The 21,660-nt window shown below is 40.2% G+C and overlaps 1 protein-coding gene across 2 annotated transcripts in view; it reads right to left on the reverse strand.

Annotated features, from left to right (window-relative positions):
• The window catches only part of Slc4a4 (solute carrier family 4 member 4), a 321,804-nt gene that overhangs the window by 99,827 nt on the left and 200,317 nt on the right, over positions 1–21,660 (reverse strand). For both annotated transcript variants that reach the window (XM_051198120.1, XM_051198119.1), the window contains exon 8: positions 5,951–6,108. In XM_051198120.1, coding sequence (XP_051054077.1) covers positions 5,951–6,108 — 158 coding nt within the window. The remainder of the gene's footprint in view (positions 1–5,950; positions 6,109–21,660) is intronic.

Here is a 21,660-nt window from a genome sequence, read left to right on the forward strand (position 1 = left end):
CATAGTTTTTTTAGGAAATGCTGTTATTCAGCTAAGTGGGATTCAATGCAAACAAAACCTTCACAAGTAAGCCACACACTGATAAGAAGGAGAAATAAATATGTGACAAACAATAATAATAATAATGATAAAACCAAAGCACCATTCACAGTTAAAAACCTTTATGGGTTCCAGCATTTTCCTTTCCAGTTTTAATTTCTAGATAACATAAAAAGCATTGCTCCAGAACAAATATGTCCTGAAATAAGCAACGATGAACTTGTCACTTTGGAAGGAGTATCTTCCTTACCATGAAGGTAAAGATAAATGTGTCCACTGAGGGAGAAGGAACCTGACAAGTGAATAAGTAAAAGATGCACAAAAGGTGACTTTGGGTAAATCCTTGCCTTGTGACTGCTCATGTCTTACCTAACAGGGAGAAAATGAAAACAACACATACAATGGCATCATATGTTTGAACAGCTTCCGAAAGCCTGCAAGGCACCTTCACCACCTTATTTAAATTCCTATACAACCCTTCTAGAAAATAGAACTCATTTTGTTTAACATTAAGGAATCTGAGGGTGGTGAAGACAGTAGGTGAGCCCAAGGTTTGTGCCTAGTAAAGGACAGGGCTGAGGAAAGAACATGTGGACATGGCTCTGGTTCAACCTCCAGCATCAAAACAACAAAATCAGGAGAGGGCAGACTGTGGTACACAAACACCTTATGCCCCACTCCTCCCTCAATGACTCTACTCACGCAGGCACACGCACACACATGTGCATACACACACACACACACACACACACACACACACCTCTTCTGATGCACTGGAGCTGTGATTCAACAGACAAAAATCTATCCAGAAATCATTTTTCACAGGTCCCTCCTGGAAAAGAATTGTATTTTCTTGCTTAGACAAGAAAGAGTAGACAAGATTTGGTGGCACTAGGAACGGTTTAGCAGTTTCCTTCGCTGAAGTTTTCCTTTATTTATTTAGTTCTCTAACTCACTTTAAAAAGAAAAGGATTTAAATAAATGTCACCATCGATCCCAAAATGGTCCTAAGCATATGAGTACTTTTCTTCATTTGCAAAATTCATTCCAAAGAAGATGGGGGAAAAAAAGAATAAGGAATCAAGATTGTGACAAATGTTCTTACAAGTTTGAACACTCAGATTTTGTTATCAGAATGACCATAAAGTCATCCAGAACTTATTTGCTCAGAACCTGCCCTGTAGTGGAGGTGAGACTCACTGTCCCGGGCTACCACAGTAAATGAAACAGCAAAGGAAATTGGCAAATCAGAAGCCTGCTCAAGGATGAAAGTGATCACTATTGGAACTGCACTTTAATCTTCCAACACTTCCATGGGTGCTTGGGGTTTTCTCCCCTGAAGATAACACTTCACGTAGAGCAATGAGGCACACCACAGACTCCTTGACAGCAAAGTGGGTTTTTTGTTTGTTTGTTTTTGTTTTTTGGTGTGGATTTTTTTGTTGTTGTTGTTATTGTTATTGTTGATATTTGGCCTAAAGGGAATGGTCATTGCTCCTAGCACAACACATGCAAAAATATTTAGCCACTAAGGCAAGGTCCCATTAAGGAAAAAAAAAAAAGAAAATTAAATTACTAATGGTTGTATTTGCCAGTTCTGCTTGCCTGTCTATAAAGCATCATGCCAGAATGACAGAATGGGCAGTTTTAGGCAAAATGGGCCGGTGTAGCTACATGAAAGAAAGAAGTCTTGACACTGGATTTCTCTTGTCTGAACCTTTTATTATTTCCATGTATCTAAATTGTAATGTTCCAAATAATGTGCAATCATTCAAATCTTTTCAGGGTCATTTTTGCCTCTCCCACCCCTCTTCAGTGCCCCCATATGAATTCAGCTTGCAGAAACACCCTCTGGAAACTGATGCGTGGATTCATTATCAGCCTGTACACATGGCAATAAAATCTAAATAAATATTATGTTGTCTGTGAGGAAATACTCTCCATCACTAATAATCCTCAAATGTAAAGCTGGCCAGAGGATAAGTAACTGTCTAAGACCTGACAGAGTAACGGAGGCACCAAGTCAGCACAAGGGCATACGTTTTCTATAAAAACATTTACAGCTTGGTCTTTGCTCGATAATACCACAGAATGGAAGGAAGCAGAAGGTTAGTGGAAGTTATAACACATACTATACCAATAAGCCAGAGTATGTGGATTATATTGGTTCAATAACCAGGAGAAAATGTATCTAGGCTAAAATAAAGAGACATTTCTTCATTATAAAAATGTCACCAAGTGCCAAGTGGAAACAACATGGTAACATAAAAGCTTTCTTATTGTTTCAGTTAGGAACAGTTCAGAGATCTACTCCCTGAATGGTAGGAGGAGTTCTGGGCATAAGTGTGCAAGTTCGAGTTTCAACTGTGGGAACAGAGAACAGAAGCAGCTTCTCATCCACCACACTGTTGTTACAGGGATGGGGATACGTGAGGCCTGAGGCCACCACATATGGAACAAGCCTGAAAGCCAAAGCTCCCTCTGCATAAGGCCTACCCCCCTTCCACTCTCAAAGAAGCAAAAGCTGTTACAACTTTTACGATGGACAGACATCCTGCCAAACTCAGCTTTTATAATGTTCTGAAAACTCTTTTCATGACACAAGCTGGTTTTTGTCAATGGACAGCTGTTATTTTTAACCAGAAGCCTTTTTCTTTATTAACAAATTAAGAGTAAACATCACATTGGTGTGGCTGGAAGCAAATAGTCCATGTTGACAGCTGTGGGGGGGAGCGAGCAGTGAACTCATGTTACTGGATTTGTTCTATTCATTTACAACTACAAATGTCAGAGCTAGAATTTATAACAGTTCCTAGTTGTCTCCAGAAGTCCCCTTCCTATTTTTGTGAGGGGTTTTGTTGTTGTTGTTTTGTTTTCATGTAACAATTAAGCCTGCAGAGGGTGCCTCTGGCACACTTCACAACAGAAAGAAACTCCAGATGATTCATGTCCATAACCAGTGGCCTATACAAAATAATTATAGGCAGAGTCAGTGTCAGAAAAGAAGCTAGCCTTCCTAAACCACTGGGTCTTTTTAGAAAGGATACACCCCTCCCACCCTTCCTGATAGATCACAACTATTTCTAGAATTAAGCCAGCATGTTCTGATCCCTTACTCCATTCTCTAAAGTATCATAACCCATTATGCATAATGAGCAGCTTTGGAAGATGTGGCTAACTTGTATCTTCAACAATAGACTCATAAGGACCACACCTCATCACTACCAGCTTATGTGCAGTACAGGTCATGGACAGAATCCATAGCAGGTATGCTAGCCCAAACTCTCTAAAATATTGTAATGTTTTTAAATGATTAAGTCCAAACTATTTCTCATAGGCAAGTGATTATAACACACAACAACTATATATTAATTTATAAAATGCTAAAAAGATAAGTATTATAATATTTAGAAGTCTAAAGTTCACTGACTAGCTTTTTATCTTAGATGAAGATCTGAAAGGGATAGACTGATTTATAGTTATAACTTCTTACTTTCCTGAAGTGTCTTTTCCTAACCCATTCTAGATACCTAAGTTTCCCTGAACTTTGACCACTGTGTCAGAAATGTAAAGCTCTACCTCTAGCATGAATAGCAAATCTTCCCATTGCCTCCATTCCAAGGCTGCTAAACAGTAATAGGAAAATGTACCAATATACATCTCTCTGAATGTATATAAAGTGACAGCAAGAAATGTGCCTTTGAGATCTTAGAAACATCATAAACACATCCTAGCAAGTCACCAGACATCAATGACTAGTGTGTCTGCTTTTACATGAAAAGCCAGACCTACCCATACACAGACACACAGCCAGCCATTCGCAGCCACAGTGCTGCCAACAGAGGCTGCAATGGAACACAAGAAATTAACTATAAAGAACCCTGTGAGCTTGTCTAGGAAGGGTACCTGGGAGCCAAACATCTGAAAAGGCCCAGAATAGTAATTCTGTTTCTCAGGAAGAAGAATAATGACATTCACAGCATAATTCTCCTCTACATTTTAGGAAACAGATAAATATGAGAAGACATGAGCAATGAAAGACTTTTCAAGTGTGCCCGTAGAACAACAGAACAGTGTAAAAGTTAAAACCCACCAAGGAGCACAGGCTGGGTCCATCACAAAGACTCCACATTCCTCATGGGATTCACTTTACTGGATTTCACAGGATGCAGCCATTGTAAATATCCTCCTGTACACACACACACACAAACACACACACACACACACACACACACACACACCACAAACAAAACAACAACAAAAAGCCAGCTAAGGAGCCTCTCTAATGGGTGATTACAGTTTACTGTGCTTCTGAAGACAGCAAACACATAAAGTATTTCTTGGAAAAATATTAAATCTTAGGGTATATTTTTTAGATTACATCCCAGAAATAGTTTTATGATACTAAATTATACCCCTTCACTTCTCTTAAATAGATGGCTTCACTCCCCTTGGTCATCAGATGATGCCACATTTCAACTCAAAATTAATAGCTCCCTCTGGTACAGAGGAGAATGAACTAAGGAACAAGGCAGACAGGAGGAGATGGTGAGAGACACACAAAAAAAAAAAAACATGGCTTCAAACTGTGTGTGTGTGTGGATCACTGGTAAACAAAATGCCTTTAAAATTTTATTTGTAGCTTCTAAAGGGAAAAAAAGGTAATAAAAATGAAAAGGCAAGAGCAATTTTCTTTAACATTTCTCAGCATGTCCTCTCTTTCCAGCCCCAGAAAAGTTAGTGCCGAGACATACAGAAAGCCATCAGGGCACCAAGCTGGACTCCAGCCATCCTGAGTCAGCGGCTTGCCAGGTGATTGCTCAGACGGAACTGCAAGGCTCTGGCTGGAACGTTACAGAAAACACCAATCACAATAATCCCATTAATTGCACAGCTGCGATCGCCTCCTTTCCAATGCTATGCAGCCAGTGTCTGCCCCAGGTATTTAAAAAGGATGGGTGGGAGGACCCATCCTTGTGATCAGGAAGAATGGAGAAACTGAAGGGGCTTTGGGACACTGGCTTCTCATTTTCTTCCTAACCTGGCTCAGAACAAACCTTGAACCTCTTGTCACTGTTGATTAACCATGCTCAGACCATCTGACTCCACTGAGGGGGAGCTATAGCCCTTCCTATTCACGTGTAGATGCTCAAAAAGAAGTCACCTTCCTCTGCCCCGAGACCCACAGGAAGCACACTCCTCCCCAATCAGGTAGTAATTTCCTGATGTCAACCTGAAGCTACAAATTACTCTTTAACATCTCTCTTAGCCAAGTCTAAGTGAGGCGTTGGCTTTTCTACCATCATCATGTGCTTCCATCAAGCATCCAAACCACAAAGCACAGCTTCACAGACAGATCACAGGATGACTTCTAGGGTACAGAGCAGTAGAGTAACATGTGATTGTAACATAAGCATGATTCATTTGAATGCAAAATGGCATGCTTGATGTAAAGTGTACAAATTTAAGTGCTTAGAGAGATGACAAGTTTTACAAAGATGAGCATTTACATATGTATATGCATCTATGTGTTGGTGTCTCTATATATGTGAGCCCAGGAACAATTTTCTCATAAGACAGAGGAAATGAAAATACCTATGACCTCGGAACTACTTCCTAATTGTACTGATCTGGACAAGGTATTTAAACTCGCTGTCTCCATCTCTTAAATGTGAATACTAGAGTTTGCATACTAAAAGAATGACCCACAAGAAGAAACTAATACATGGGCCAATGAGTTAATAAAACTGCCATTACTGTTACCACTCAAGTAACATGTAATTTGAGGGCACAAATGTCAGTTAGGCACATTCAAATGAAACCTCTCCAATGCACTGAGTGTATCCTCACTCCACTGATTCGCTTTCTCAGAAACTCCCTGTGAACCCTACCACATGGGAGAACAGCTTACCTTGTGGGCACAGGGACTTCAGTCAGAGCACCCAGCATGACAGCCTGCTGTAGCCGAACAAAGGCAATGAAGGGAGTATCCAAGAAGTCAACCTCCCCAACGAGCACATTGGAAGCTTCTGCATCACGTGGCAGTTTTTTCATAAATTTATTCTTCAGCTGAATGGGAAGGGCCAAGAAAATATAATTTATTTCAAGAGAGAGAAGAGTAAGGAAACATACTATATACCTTCCTCGTAGAAAATCTCTTCAAATGGCTCTTTACGCAGCAGTACTTGGCCAGACAGTTTTATATTCTGATTAACCATTACATTATAGCAATCATTTATCTGTCCTGTCAAAAAATACTAAAGATGCAATAACATAGGATAGATATTATACACACACTCATATAGTATGCGACCTATCTTTGTTAACTGATTTATTCACTCACTCAATACACTATTGAGAATTCACACACAATGATCTAAGCCAGAGGGCTAGCAGTAAAGAAAGACTCATTCCATATCCCCTATTAGGTTCATATTAACCATGGGGGACATAAAATATGATGCAAATTAATGAGAAGTACTATTTCTCAGAGCTGCCAAGGAAGGCTTCTGAAGAAACACATTTGACAATGGAGAAAGGGTACAAGCCAAGTGCAAAGACATACTGAAACACCATGCAAGCAAAAGGAAAATGAAAAGCCTTCAGACAGGAAGGAGGTTGGTGGCTAAAAGAGTAGTAAGAAGTCAAGTGTGGGAAGCTAAGAAGCAAGGATGAGAAAAGAAACTGAAGCTGTATGCCATGTGCAAGGGTTTAAGTAGGAAGATGTCTCCTACATAACTTGAACATGACTTGGAAACCACCAGTGTTGAAGGCCACAGAACAGAATGACACAACCCTGAGTATGAGCATTGACTGAGAAAAGCACCAAGACCCAGACCCTGAGCCACTCTATCCTTCAGAGAGATAGAACACATTGTGGAAGACAGTGGAGAAGAGTGAAAAAGAGGGGAACTAGACTTTACCAACAGCCGGAGAGGAAGGCTGAAGTAATGATCAAGTGTTAGCAGCTTCATCCTACGCTAGTAGAGGTTCCAAAGGATGAAACTTAAGAGTGGATCAAAGAACCTGGCACAGCAGCCATGCTGGGAAATCTCAGTAAGAGTGGGTACAAGGGACATTAGGGAAACAACTGAACAATGAATCAGGGAGTGGACACTGGGAGGACCAACTGTTACGGATTGCTACAGAGAAAAGCTCTGTAGCTTTTCTCTGTAGGGAGGTCAGTGGAAGAAAGTACCAAAATGAAGAAAAAAAGTTTAAAAGTGTTTATCTCACAATCCTTTAGAAAGTGAACAGAATGGCTCTAAAGGAGGCAGATTGCTGCTATAGGAACGGTAGAGAATAACTACAAAAATAACTTCAAACCAAACATCCTGGGACTACCAAGCAGGGGTGGTATCCGCATCACAGATAGAGGAGTCAACTGTACACAGGAACACAGCTTACAATCCTACCAAAAAAGCAGACTGGATGGGTTTGAACGTGGGTGATTTGAGAGACTTGCTGGGTGGTGATGAGGGCTTTTAAGGACTCCTATTTCTGCAGTGAACCAAAAGTGAGCTGATGGTGAGGGGAGGGAAGTGTTTGGAGGATTAAGGAGAGTGTAAAGCCATTTTCTCTCTGAGTGAAGGCTGCTGGACACAGTTGATTTGAAAGTTTGTCTAATACTCATGATTCCTTTATACAATTCAGGGGAATTATTTCAAGCAGACAGATAAAGATAAGAACTTGAAAAGACCACACAAAAGGCACAGACTTCTAATAAACAATTTCTACCCATGATACATGCCTTATCCTTCAAGCCAAAAGCAACCGTGAGCATAATTGTTACTGCCATAGATTACTGCTAAGACGGGAGGTGGCAGGCATGGCTCAATATTCCCAATTAGTAAGAAGGCTGTGTCAACATTTTCCTTTCAATCTCTACTTAAGAGTTTCTTAACTGGGGAAAATATATGATATGGAAACTGATATCTAGCAGCCTATTACCCTCCATCACCTTCCATTACCACCTGTGTGAGAAGGCAGCTCTAAAGTGAAACAGCAAAAAAAGAAAGGACCAAGACATTATGGGAACCAAAATGAATGTACAAATAAGGCAAAGCAGAGTACATATTCTTAGATATCAACAACATGGTTACTTTAAGCAGTATGGAATCTTCCAAAACTCCTACCACTCAGCATGACTGTATTAAAAATGTATTATAATGTCATTTAGACGAAAGCTGTATAGAACTGATTATCTTGCTAGATGAAATAAATAAGACTCTGAATACAAATATCATGTTTTTCTCTCACATCTCATATACGTGATCTTGACTTAAATTTTATACACACAGGCATATGTATATGAAAATGCAATGAAAAAATAAAGAGAATGTGGTCTAAATGGAGGGAGAGAAATATAATAGGAGAATATAATAGGAGGAAGACAAACCACTGTGTTTTCTTCTGTCATATGCACAATATAGATTTCATAGACACAGCTACATACACATATTTGCGAGATTGTGACATGAAACACAAAGGGATATTATTAGGGGATGGGAAGAGACCAGCAAGAAGGGAGGAAAGACAGAGGAAAGTAGGGGGCTGAATGTGAATAAAGAACAATGGCGCTGATGTATGAAAAGATAATGAAACCCCATTAATTTGTACACTAAAAAAGTTTATTTTTTTAAAGTACCTTTTTAAAAAAATGTGAAAACAGCAGACCCAAAAAATGTCTGCAATCACTGAGTGGTCAAAATTCTTATCACCTAGGAAGCAAATGAGTGGTTCCCAATACACAAAGCAAACTGGAGTATGGCTGAGTGGCCCACACACTGACAAAATAAGGCCTTAATCTCTTCCCAGAAAAATCCTTCTTTATGGACACAGAATGCAAAGCATTTAAGAATCTGACTGTCTAGCCCTGTCTCTGCTCTAGACTCCTGGCTACAGGTAGCCAGACTCACTGACTGCAATCCCCTAGGCTACTTGGTCTCATACTTCTGACCAAGGAGTACCCTTTGGAGCTTAGCACAGCTTGTTCTAATGTCTCAGCCCACTTCTTTGGAAACTTCAGTAGTCATTTCTGAATCATACTCATGTTAGATGTTCCAAAGAAGGTCATAGCAGTTCTTTGGAAATAAACTCAAGATCCACTTTACGCATAATTCATTTGTAATAAGTACTACAAGTAACAGAAACAGGTTTTGTAGCAATGAAAATCAGATCAATAGACCATCAAACTGTCCAGAAAAGTTATGGAAGCTTTTAGGGCTCAACTGCAACAACTATGAAACCCACAAAACACACAGAACATCCAGTCTACTAAATACCCAACAGTGTCTGGCTGGCTCTGTCCCATTTTAACTGAAATTACTGTATCCCGATAAATCAGGCCCTAGATAAATCTTCCCTACCTAAACACACTCCTTGGGTGATCTTGTCAAGTCTTACGCTTTTAAAATTCACCTACATGCTCATGACTCACAAATACATACCTTTCGCAAAACTCCAGACCTGCAACACCTTCATCTGGATTTCTACCACACATTTCATCCCACACATCCAAAATGAGCCTTCCTAATAGTGCCCTCCTGCTCTATCCCATCCCACCCTCAGCCAGCTCTTGCATCCTTCACTGCCTGCTGAACAGCAGCAATTCCCTTTTTCTATACCTCAGACCCAACACTTCACAGTCACCGTCAACCCTTCTCTTTCATTCATAACCCAGGTTCATTTCACCAGTGGACCCTGCTAGATCTACAATCGCACTGCATCTAGATTCCCACTGTTTCTTACCACCTTCAGCATCACCACCTGAGGCTATGATGTGATCATTCTCTACGCGGCACTGGCTTCATGCCTGAACTGCCATTTTCTACCTCTGTTCCCCAACTATGAATGAAAGTGGCCAGACCAGGTATACCAGAAGCCAGATCACTTCATCCCTGTACTCAAAACCCTCTATTGGCTACAACTTCATGAGATGAAGCCAAGACAATTATGAAAACCCCTGAGTCCTACCATCATCTAGAGGCAATAAGCTCTACACTCTAATTGCCTTCCATTTTCTCCTGGTCTTTGCTGAGGCAACCATTCCAGCCTCCATGTCCTCATCCATATGCCCTGGGCCTGCTCAGCTTAGGCCCTTCTTCACAGCTGGTGTTTTCCTCTACAGGAAGGTCTGCAGCATGCCCTTCCTCAGCTCTTCACTGGCTACTAAGAGTGGCTTTCTCAGTTGAGAGACTGTCCCTACTCGTGAATCAGGATACCTGCTCCCTGCTCCCTCTCCCGACAAAATTTCCCATTTCTCTCTCTGCCTTGATTGTTGTTCCTTGTACTTATCAAACATACCTCTAATCTTCATTACCTACCTCCCCACTCCAATATAAGCTCCCTATAGGTAAAATGATCATCTAATGTGCTCAGTGTTAGGTTCCCTATGTCTCAAAGAATACTTGAGAAGAAAGGTTAACAGCTGCTGAATGAATGAAAGGCAATTACTATTTCTACCCTTCTCCTTCCCCTTCTTTTTATTTATATTTTAAACTTTTTTCCATTTTATATGTCTATGTATGTATGTGTTTGCTTTTGTGTATGTAGGCATAAAGTAGTGTGTGTCTGTATGCATGTGTGCATGTGTTGTTTTCATGTGTATGGGCATATAGGACTGTGTGTCTGAGTGTGTGTGTGTGTGTGTGTATGTTTGTGTGTACTTTTGTGTATATGGGCATATAGGGCTTTGTGCACTTGCAAAGGCCAGAGACTGCAGTTGGAAATGACTGGGAATCATCCTTAGTTGTTCATCCACATAATCCAATCAACTCTCTACCTCAGCTGGGTGTTTCAGTAAAAACCAACTTGGCTAGTCTCACCCACCCGCTGACTTACTCTGGTAATCCCCCATGTCTGCCTCCCAGGGTGGAATAATAGGTGGGCCCCCACACCCACCTCTTCAGCTCACAACTCTAGCCCTTGTGTTTCTGCAGAAAGTGTTTTACAAGTGAGTTGCAACCCTCCTCTTTAAGAAGTTAGTCAGTGGCACCCCACCTGGCCATGAAAGTAAACAAAAGGCCTGGATGGGCCACTGTCACTAAAGTCCTTCCCTAACAAGTTATATTCATGACCCACATGAGAAAATAAATGCTTTTGTTTTTGTTTTTTTTTTTTTAAAAACAAATAAATAAAACCGACTTGTATTAAAACATGTAAAAATCAACATCTTCCCAGGCGGTAGTGGTTGTTTCCTACCAGGCTGGAAGGAATGTCTCAGGACCATCATACCAGGGAAGGGGGAGGTCAGAAACAAAAGCTAAACAAAAGCTCGAGAGAAAATAGGTGAAGAGAGGGTTAGCTGAGGCCCTAGTCTTCCGCATCCTGCAGCTCCTCTAAGAATTCTGCCCAGTTAGGGAAACCACTGCACACCTCTTCAGGCTTACATGACTCTGGAGTGTGTTCCTCTCCAGTGCAGAGCCCAGCCACAGAAGTGTACCTGACAGAAGAGCCGAGGAACATCAGGTTACATAAAACTGAATAAGCCTCTGCAGTAAGCCTATATGCCTCAGAGTGTCTCCTCTCCCACCAGAAGAAGAGGCACACTGTGGCATGAGATCCAATCATAAAAGGTTGCTTAGGATAGAAATGTTTTCGTTTTTCATCCAATCCCACTCTCAGGGTCTACCACGATGCTCAGGGTTTAACTGCAGGCACTGTGGAGAACAGACAGATCCCACACTCCTGAAGTTCCCAGTACCATAGAGAAGCAAATTCAGAAATAGCTGTACTGAAGGAAGAAACGTAAATAACATGAAAGGTACATTGTACAGTAGGAGGTCACAAGCCACAGTAGTCACACCCAGTAGCAAGGTTCAAGGAAGGTGCCTCTCTGAGTCAAAGTTTAAAAAATCTATCCCATAATGTTGGCTTATCAAACACTGATTCATGTGTTATATTTTTAAGGGATGCAACAATATCTGATAAAGGAAAATGTAATGGCTGAAATATAAAAGCTGATTCTGGGCATATAAAATAAACTTTGAACAATCATAAAATACTAAGAGAAAATTGTATAGATTAAAAGGCAAGGCATCACAAAAGGCAATAACAGACCATGAGAATAAGAATAAAATACAAGGCTTATAAATCAAGCTGAAAGTCTTCCAATAAAATCATCTGGATCGAATTCCAAAGATAAAATCTGACACATTTCTTCCTAGTAGATTATTAGTTGTTTCTCCAAGGGAATGGCGTAGCTGGATTCTAAGCTGGGTCAAATACAAGAACACACACAGTGCAGAGAAATCCCTTTAGCCAACCTTGATTTCAGAGAAAGAGATTCCAAGCAGCTGCCTTTGGAGCTACAATTACTTAAATATAATTTGGCTAGCTCAATAATTTTGTGACTTCTCTCCCAGCCCCCCATTTTTGGCTACTTTACCAGACAATATAAGCAGTACACCAGATGTGTGCATACTTGAAGTCCTTTTCTTTTTTTTTCTTTTTTAAATGTATTTATTATTTTTTATTACTTTACATATCGATTCTAGTTTCCCCCCTCTCTCTCTCCCTCCCTCCCTCCCACACCCCTTGGCCCCCCTCGCATCCCTCTCCCCCCACTCCACAGAGCGGGTGATGCCTTCCAGGAGGGATCATCAAAATCTGTCAAGTCATTTGGAGTAGGGACTGGGCCTTCCCTCCTGCCTCTAGGCTAAGGGAGTATCTCTCCATGGGGAATGTGCCTTTGAGTCCTGTTTAATATATTCTTTCCTACAGAGTAAGATCTTGCCCTAATTTCTTAGAACTCTACAGCCTGCCCTCTGCTGTGTGTGCTTACTCCTACACTTTCCTGAGTATCCTTCCAACCACAGTGATTTCTATGAAACCAGAGAGCATGGCACAGGTAGGTCAAGACACTGGAAATTTTGAATGGATAAAGCAGAATAAAATGTAGACGTGGAGAGATGACAGTTCTGCTCTGAGATGGGCAAGCTGTTCATCCCCAAAGGGCAGTACCCCACAGTTCATTGCAACAAACAAATCTTTCATTCCCCACTTAGATCAGGATCTCCTACCCTCTTGAAGGAAAAGTCATTTGAACAGTTAAGATTTCACAAATGGGACCCATCAAAATATAACCCCTAAGTGATCTTCACTAGTATAACCACTGAGAAACAGCATGAACTCCAACCCCCTTTGATGCATACTCACACCTAACAGAACCACCTTTGAGTAGATTCAACTTTCCCTTGGAAAAGTGGCAAGTATTAAAAACTTTTTCTCTCCCATAATTATTGCATTAAAATAATTACCTCTAGGAAAGTGTGGTTTCTCAACTCATCTCTCCTCGTGTCCACATACTGAAACTATCCTGTCTGCCTAAGCAAAGGGATTATTCTTGGAATTGCTATTAATATTTTTTTCTGTCCTCATTTTCTTGTATTCAGGAGGTGATTATTTTGTTTTCTTTGGGGATTTTCCAGCTGTTATTCTTCCCCAAATAAAATCACCTGTCCAGTTCCATGTCATTGTACTTTATCTCGGTACCATATCCTTTCCTGTAGATGCTTTCTGTAGTTAGGTAGTTACCATGCCTACTGATTTGCTCCTGACTTTCTCCACTTGCCATACTATCATGGAATACTTGTCAGAAGTACCTCTTTTCAATCTCAAAGTTACCGTGCTTTAAAAGAAAAAAATATATGTATAAACCCCCTGCATTTGCATCTCACTGGGATTTTCTCAAGAAAAGTCTAACATACCATGCTATGATATAACTGTCTGTTATAGAAATTTAACATTTAAGGAATACCAAAGCATGGAGAAGTCTAGGCAAAACAGCCATTTGTGAATTATTATGTTTTCTGAGAATGCATCTACTTCCTCTATGCAAAAAAATTAACCGCTTTGACAAAGAAAAAAAAACTCTACTGTCTAATTATTTTACTGTGTTCTGCCTCTGCCAGTTACCTTCTCTATGCCTACAGAGAAGTAGCCATATGAAAGTTTGACAAATACAATGGGATTTTTCTTTCTAATGGGAGCTTCATGGTACCCTAAAGATGGTGTGCACATTAGCTGCTTTCTTTTACACTGAAGCAACAGACTAGAAAGAAGAGACTCGGATTGTCCATTCCTAACTGATTAGTAGACTCTCTACGTCATGGCCTCAGTTGTATATTTCTGTCATAGGAGTTGACTCTGAAGCTATGAATTCTCATAATTTAGATTCTGTATAGCTATAGGAAGCTAGCAGTTGTATACTTGATCCACTCCATAGAAACAGAGCTTCCAGTCAGTGTGATTCCAAACTAAATACATGCATGGCCCATCTTCAACCTACACGACAACCAATAGCAAAATAAATGATATCTGAAGGAAGACAGCATCATCCATAATAGCAAATTCTCTTCACAGTGATATTTAGTCAGAAATTACCAGGCTTATGAGTGGACCAGATCAACTGATTGGTATGCAAGAGAAACAAACAGAAATTAGCCACAGCCTTAAAGCAAGGGCACCCAGCAAAGCTATTAGACACAAGCTTCAAAAAAACTTTATTACATCTTAAGATATTGATTATAAGATGTGAAATTTCAGCACAATGTACTGTAAAGGCAAAATTGTTGCCTTAGAGATTGAACTGTACCACTGGGTTGTTAAATACATTACTTATAATCTAAACCCTCAGAATATTCAAATGTACAATGTAGCCAAACCCATGCATTCACTATAATTCATGGCCTTAAAGGCAAGCCTTATAAAATAAAGGCTAAGACTGAAAGGTCTGTGTGTATGCATCAAGAAGAATGAAATAATGCATGAGGGTTTGGGTGTGTGGCTCAGTAATAGGACACATGCCTACTGTACACAGAGCAGTGGACCTGATCCCCAAGCACACACAACTAACAAATGAAACAAACAAAATGAACTCCAGAGAAGGCAAAAGGAAATAAATAATAAATAATAATCAATAAAATGGAAAGCAAGTATATAGAGCCTATGGGATGTATTTATGATTTGACAGGTGTTGTCTTAGCTCATTTGTCTTAGGAGGTAAAACAAGCTGTTGCTTGAGAATTCATAACATCTAAACTGTTTACCATTGCTTATACTGTTACTGGCACTTACCATCTCTGATGTAGTCTGAGGTTTCCAAAATACACAAAATTTGAGCGCATATAAAGTCACTAAGTCAAGATGCCAGAAGGCTGTGTGGTCCTACTTTTAATTTTTAAAACACTCTTCAACTTCTGCCTTTCCATTTGAAAGAAATACAACTTCAAATAAAAACAATTGCCTGAAGGTGAAATATTGATTTTATAATTTTTCTTTCCAAATTTAGAGATCTCACCACCATTAATGCAAATGAGTCTGCAAAGCAACATGTTTACAAATGGCTATCAAGCTAAATATAACGTGAAGTGGGTATAATTTCCTAAACAGGATGAAATTTCAAGCAATGACCTCATTTAAGAATCTAAATCTCCAAGCCACATTTTGTGTCTGGTATTATATTAAAAAAAAAAAAAAAAAAAAAAAAAAAAAACACTGTTGTTCGGGTATTTAGCTTTTAGTAATTTTTAAGCAAGTTTGTATGTTCTATTTTAGTTCTTAGAGCTAACTTATGAAACATGTATTCTATCATTATAAAGATAAGAAAAGCTGAGGTCTAAAAGATGTAAGGGCCTCCACTAACTCAGTGAGCTAAGTCACTAAGCCACGACTTGAACACAGACATCTGCCCAGGTCACCGCATGGTTAAATTCTTACACGCCTCAAAGATACATCTGACTACCTCAATTTTATAAGTTCTTGATCTAAAAGTCTCAGAGCCGTTCATGCACTAAACCAGAGTTGAAACATCTGCATGAATAACCTTTAAAAGCCATGATGAGCACATTAAAAAAATATTAATTAAAACAAACAGCACAGAGAGACAAGCTGGGGTGAAGACAGCCTAAATTCAGCACTTGGAAAGGGCTTAAAGGGAAAGAAGAACCTACAAAATCCGGGTGCTGAGTCAGCGGATTTTTTCAAAGTTCTTTCCCTTCATTGTATGTCATAAACTCCACAAATTGTAAATACAGGGTCATTCACTCCATGTCTCAAGGACGGACTTGAAATGCAAATTATTCTGTGTGTTAGGAAGTTCCCACAACCTGCTTGCCCTGCCTTTTCTTTACATGCTGTAGTTCCAATTACATACACCTCCACACTCTAGCCTGGCACTATGGGAAGGGTAAATCTGGTCCTGATTTCCTCCATCTCCATCCCCCAGGCTATCCACTGTAACTGTATTTGGCACAAGGCATCATTGACTACTATCTGTGACTCTTACTAGATCATAAGTATGTTTAAAAAGGTAAAATATCTCTTTAAAAAATATCACATAATATTCAACTTTGTTTCCTCAATGCCTTGCACTCTGAGCCCTGCAGTAGGTGCTCATATAACACAAAATTCCAGGTTAATTAACTAATCCTAGGTGAGTAATCCCAGGTTATAACATCAAAATCCTTTCCAGAGGCAAGTGTGAAATGGAGATCTCTATAACAGGTGATCCCCTGGATATTACCAAATTGCAGAAAGGTAGGTCTTCATTAAAAAAAAAAAAAAAAAAAGTGAAGGTGTTTTTGCTGTCCCAAAACAGGTAAACATGCACTGCAAACCAACATTACCCAATGTCTTTCTTTAATTCCTGCAGAAGTACTTGATAGTGCTAACCTGTGCTATAGTTTTCTCCACAAACTTCTGAAAGGGATCCCTGCTTTTGGAGCTTAGCTGCACAGTGGTTTCCTTCCTCACTTAATATTTAAATATCATATTAATAAGATGGCAATGTACCTTTCTTATCCAAAGACACAAAGAACTTCCATAATTATTCTTAAGTCATTGATGGTAATAATTGACAATGATGACTAATACTCCTGGACATGCACTGAGCCAGGAGTGCTTCATGCATCATTCTCACATTTTTGCAAACCAGTTATCACTTCTGGCTCCTTTTGCCCATGAAGAAAGTGAGGTGTAGAAATTATAGTGCCTTGAGTGAGATCATGAAAAGAGAAAAGGCTAAGCCAAGAGCTGGGTCAAAGACTAGCCGTCTACCATCTTTGTAACCAGACAGCGCTGTCAGCAAATCTAGGATTTTGCCCACATGAGGCATGACTGGCCTTTCCCATTTGTAAATGGGCATCACAAAAGACTAGCTCACAGAGCTGTGAAGAGGAATAAAGGAGGTAATATTTAAATGCCCATGCACAATCAACAATTGAGTGAAGAAATGGGGCAGCTCTGACTCGTGATAGCCTCAGCAGCATCTAGAGATTGAAAACATTGCAGAGAAAGTAAAAGGTAACCTGGGCAGAGTGGTTAGGTATAGGAGATGAAGGAAGAGCCTTGAATGGAGCATATAGCATAGAAAGTGGAGTTCTTCAAAAGCCCAATATTCCTCAGTGGCAAAGGCAAACACTCAGCAACACTGGTGATTCACAGACACTTAAAGTGAACATCTGACTAGCAATCAACATACCTATGCCCTTATTTAACCTACAGAACAGTGGCTAATAAAAACAGAGTCCACATCTTCGTCTGCAGACAGTACTGCAAGTCAAGTGTTATGTTACATTGGAGAAGCTCCCAGGATTGTGCCAGAGTTAGCAGTATAGCTATTCAATAAATGGTGACTTTGTAACTGCAACATAGTCTTAATATCACCCTCAAAATCCCAGGAAGAGGTGATGGGCTAAGTAAAGCTTTTCATTCCCAAAGGGATAAAATAAATTACTGCTTACACACCTCCACTTTCAATTCAAATATAACCTTCCAAATTTTGCAGAGAAAATTCTTCCCCCAGCTTGGAACTACAGTTTTAAAGCTGTGTAACTACAGTTTGGAAACTCCCCAGGGGAGTTAATCATGCCAGATGTATAGACTCATGAGCTTTGACTTCGAAAATGCTATAGAGAGATTCACCCATGATGGGGTGACCACATCAGATGGACTGAAGGTTGGGGTGAGCGTGGGTAATTCAATGCAACTACTGTATAAAATAGATATAATTCCTCATGACTACTGCACCATTGTATCTATCTGGATCCCCTCAACCCGGCATACTTGTCCTTGAACAACTGTGCTCAGCAAAGCAAAGGGGGGAAAAAACCATTTACTTCTAATTCTGGATGTACCTATTAATATCTAAAAGGCAGCATTTGTTAATAGTCTTCCTGCTTCCACCCCCAATAGAAAGATTTCAGACATAGGGTTCCTTTCATTTCCCAGCAACCTCTAGCTGCCAGGAAGGAAGAAAGGTTACATAGGGAACAACCAGAGGAAGTCAAAACAAACAAACACAATTAGCATTGTGGGGTTAGTGTCTTTAAGGGAAAATTATAGTCTAGGGAGAAATGTTTTACATATATTCTCCTCTGCACACACCCCAGCCAGGGTAACTACTAAAAAGCACAGACTATTCTGTCCAAAACAAGAAGTTCCAGGCATGAGAGGTGGGAGGGGGATATCATCAGAAGTAATGTAGGCAACCAAGAGTTGAAAGTTAATGGCTTAGGAAAACAAACACCCATGCAGAATGCTTTTCCTGTGAAACAAAAACAAAAAGTACTGTCCCAAACATCACCTAACCTTGGATGACCCCCATTGCAACCCACGAACCCAACAGAGCTTTGACCTGGGCCTCATATAAACCACAGAGCTGATGCTTTAAACCTCTCAACCACTATTTTACTTCTCTTCACTTGCAGCCCCCTTACTCAGAACAAATGGCAGCAGCAGTTTATAACCTGGGGTCCCTGCTAAGGCTGCAGGGAGTTCAGGGGTCCCTTCAAGTTGCTTGCAATTTTTGAGCCTTCCTCTCATTGCACATTTTTAACTAAAGGGACTCATAGTTTTATCACGAATTTGAATGGATCCTTGACATATAAAAAGCTTAAACATCAAAGCAATATATAGTCTTCCAACTGAAAACATGCTCAATGAAAACCAAAGCTGTTCCTCTCTAAGGATGAGAACTGTACAGATTTCAAACTATGAGTTTTGTACCGCAAGGAACGGAAAATGTGTGTTCTTTAAGTACTGGGGAAAGGGAGTCAGAGAACACTGTGCTCAGGAAAGCCTGTCTCTGTTCCCCAGATGTGTCAATGGCAAAAGCATCTTTCCTAGTTCACTCCTACTCAGGAGATTCCTGGCTCTCTTGTGAACCAGAGAAGCTAAAGACATTATCTTCAAGGTCATACTCCTAGAACAGCCATATTCACTTGAGCCCACCCCCCATTCTTTTCCCACTGGGAGATGAAACCACTGAAATGATAACCTATCAAAATGCCTTTCAAAGGAGGTCATTATGGTTAAATGTAGAAGTGATTCCAGTCATCAAATCACATGTGACAACAAAAATCAGTTGTTAGTTAGGCTGACAAGTCCAGCTAACTCCTAAAATGCACATGAACAGATGCTCTAATACCTAAAGATTCGAGTTTAACAAGAACTTGTCAATCAAAGTCTGTGGGGGTGGGATTAGCAGCAGAAAAATATACTATGGACTTCCAAGTGGCTACTCTCATTTTTCTGAGAACTCGAGATTATCCTCTATGAAGCACAGAAGCCAGGTCCTTCTGGGGCTCGGATGTACAAGCGACCATATGGCCCTAGAACAGCACTTCAAACAGGCAGCTGTATGGCTATAATTAAATCTGTAGTAGTCATTCTATTATTTGTTTAGCAGGGTTTTTTTCCCCCCTCCTCATGTACTCTTCACCAAGGTCTCCAAGAATATGTACCAAATTAGAATAAAGAATAGCGACAAAGTGAACAAGAGGAACTGAGGGAAGAGTATGTTCTGACAACCAGGAAGCTTATACGGGCGTTTCCCTAAAAGTTCCTTATTCTTCTGCACTGGAGGCTAAAGCCATCAGTGGCAACAGTCCCTTGAATCTATGAACATTGAATCTGAGGGCCCCTCCTCTCCTTTGTTCCAGGGCAAATTCCAACACCAAATTCTGCCTGTGTGTGTGTGTGTGTGTGTGTGTGTGTGTGTGTGTGTGTGTGTGTGTGTGTGTGTGTGTGTGTGTGTGTGTGTTCATGTGTGTGAGAGTTGAGATAAGAGGTCAAACATAGGCATTAGTCTTCATATTTCACTTTGTCTGAGAAAGATTGCTTGTCTTTCTGTATACCCCAGACTAGGTGGCCTGCAAGCTTCCACCAATTCCCCAGTCTCTGCCTCCCATGTCAACATGGGAACAGTGGGATAACAAACATATATTACCAAGTCCATCTTTACATGGGTCCTTGAGGTTTAAACCAAGGTCCTCACACTTTCATAGCAAATATTTTGCCCACTGAGTCATCTCTCCAGGCCCAGGCTCTTATTTTTTAAGCCATGCACCATTCATCAAAACAAACACTCTTAGAGTGCAAAGAGTACCCGGTCCAATTTTGGTGTCTTCTTGGACATTCCACAGAAAGAAAAAGGCATGCAACTCAAGAATTACTGCACATGTCACCTCTGTCTATACCACAGTCTCTAACCGAATTTCTACTCCCTCCTCTGGTTATCTAATACCTGACAATATCTAAAGCAAGGATTGGACCTAAGTCATTTTTGTAGTGTTTGTTCCTAATACAGTGAATGTAGCTGTTCCTCAGATGGTCACATGCCCTGAACGTGAGAACTCTATGGGTGTCTCATTACTACTTACTGAGTGTCCTACTCAGAGAAGAAAGTGTGACATATTATGTACTTGAGCTCTTCTATTTCACATGCACAGTGATGAGGTAGACCATAAGTTGCCTTCTTTTTCCTGTGACAGGTTAAATGGAGGCTTTTCAGATGACAGAAAAACTCAGTTACATATTCACATGTTTAATGCCATTAATACCATTACTCTTAGTCAGTAAGACAGGTAAAGAGGCTCCTGGCAGGCTCTTGTCCAAGGCCATAGCTTGTTTGTTTTCCTCAATTTTGAAAGCTATTGCTAAACATAAACATTAAAGCTTAGGCCTTAAATTTCCTTCATGGACCCATGTGTTAAAAGTTTAGTCCCCAGTCTGTGGTGCTGCTGTGACAGAAAGCCAGTAAAAAGGTGGAACATAGTAGATCTTCAAATTCTGAGGAATTCTTGAGGTACTTCATTTACATCCGATCTTTTACTTCCTAGACAAATGATCAACAGCTTTGTGTCACTGTGATGTGCTGACATACCCTGAATCTAAAAGCGATGGGGTCAATGAATCAGGGACTGAAACCTGAGAGCCAAAAGAAATCATTTCTCTTCACAGCTAATCCTCTCTGATATATGTTACAGTAACAGAAGACTGACACAAAAATATTTAATCAAAGCTTAAAGTATGCAATTGGTTTTCACAGCTATAGTAACTGTCATTACAGAAAATCATATTGTGTAATGAGATCTTATAACATCAGACACTAGCCAAGGCTTAAAGAACATGCCCCAAAAAGAGAAAATTTACAGAGAAATAGAGTGAGTATAAGCTGCCTATAGGAAATAGCATTGTAGTTGATGTAAATAGTGTGTGCAAAGACTCAGGCAGGAAAGTAGATGGCATGTTGTCATAGCAGGAAGACTTCCCTGTGGCTGTACTAAGTCATAAAGAATGAGAACTTCGCATGTCCATGGGGAAGAGGTCCTGGGTGGG

Source organism: Phodopus roborovskii, unplaced genomic scaffold (assembly GCF_943737965.1).
Source record: "Phodopus roborovskii unplaced genomic scaffold, PHOROB, whole genome shotgun sequence".
In the NCBI taxonomy this organism is placed as follows: domain Eukaryota; kingdom Metazoa; phylum Chordata; class Mammalia; order Rodentia; family Cricetidae; genus Phodopus; species Phodopus roborovskii.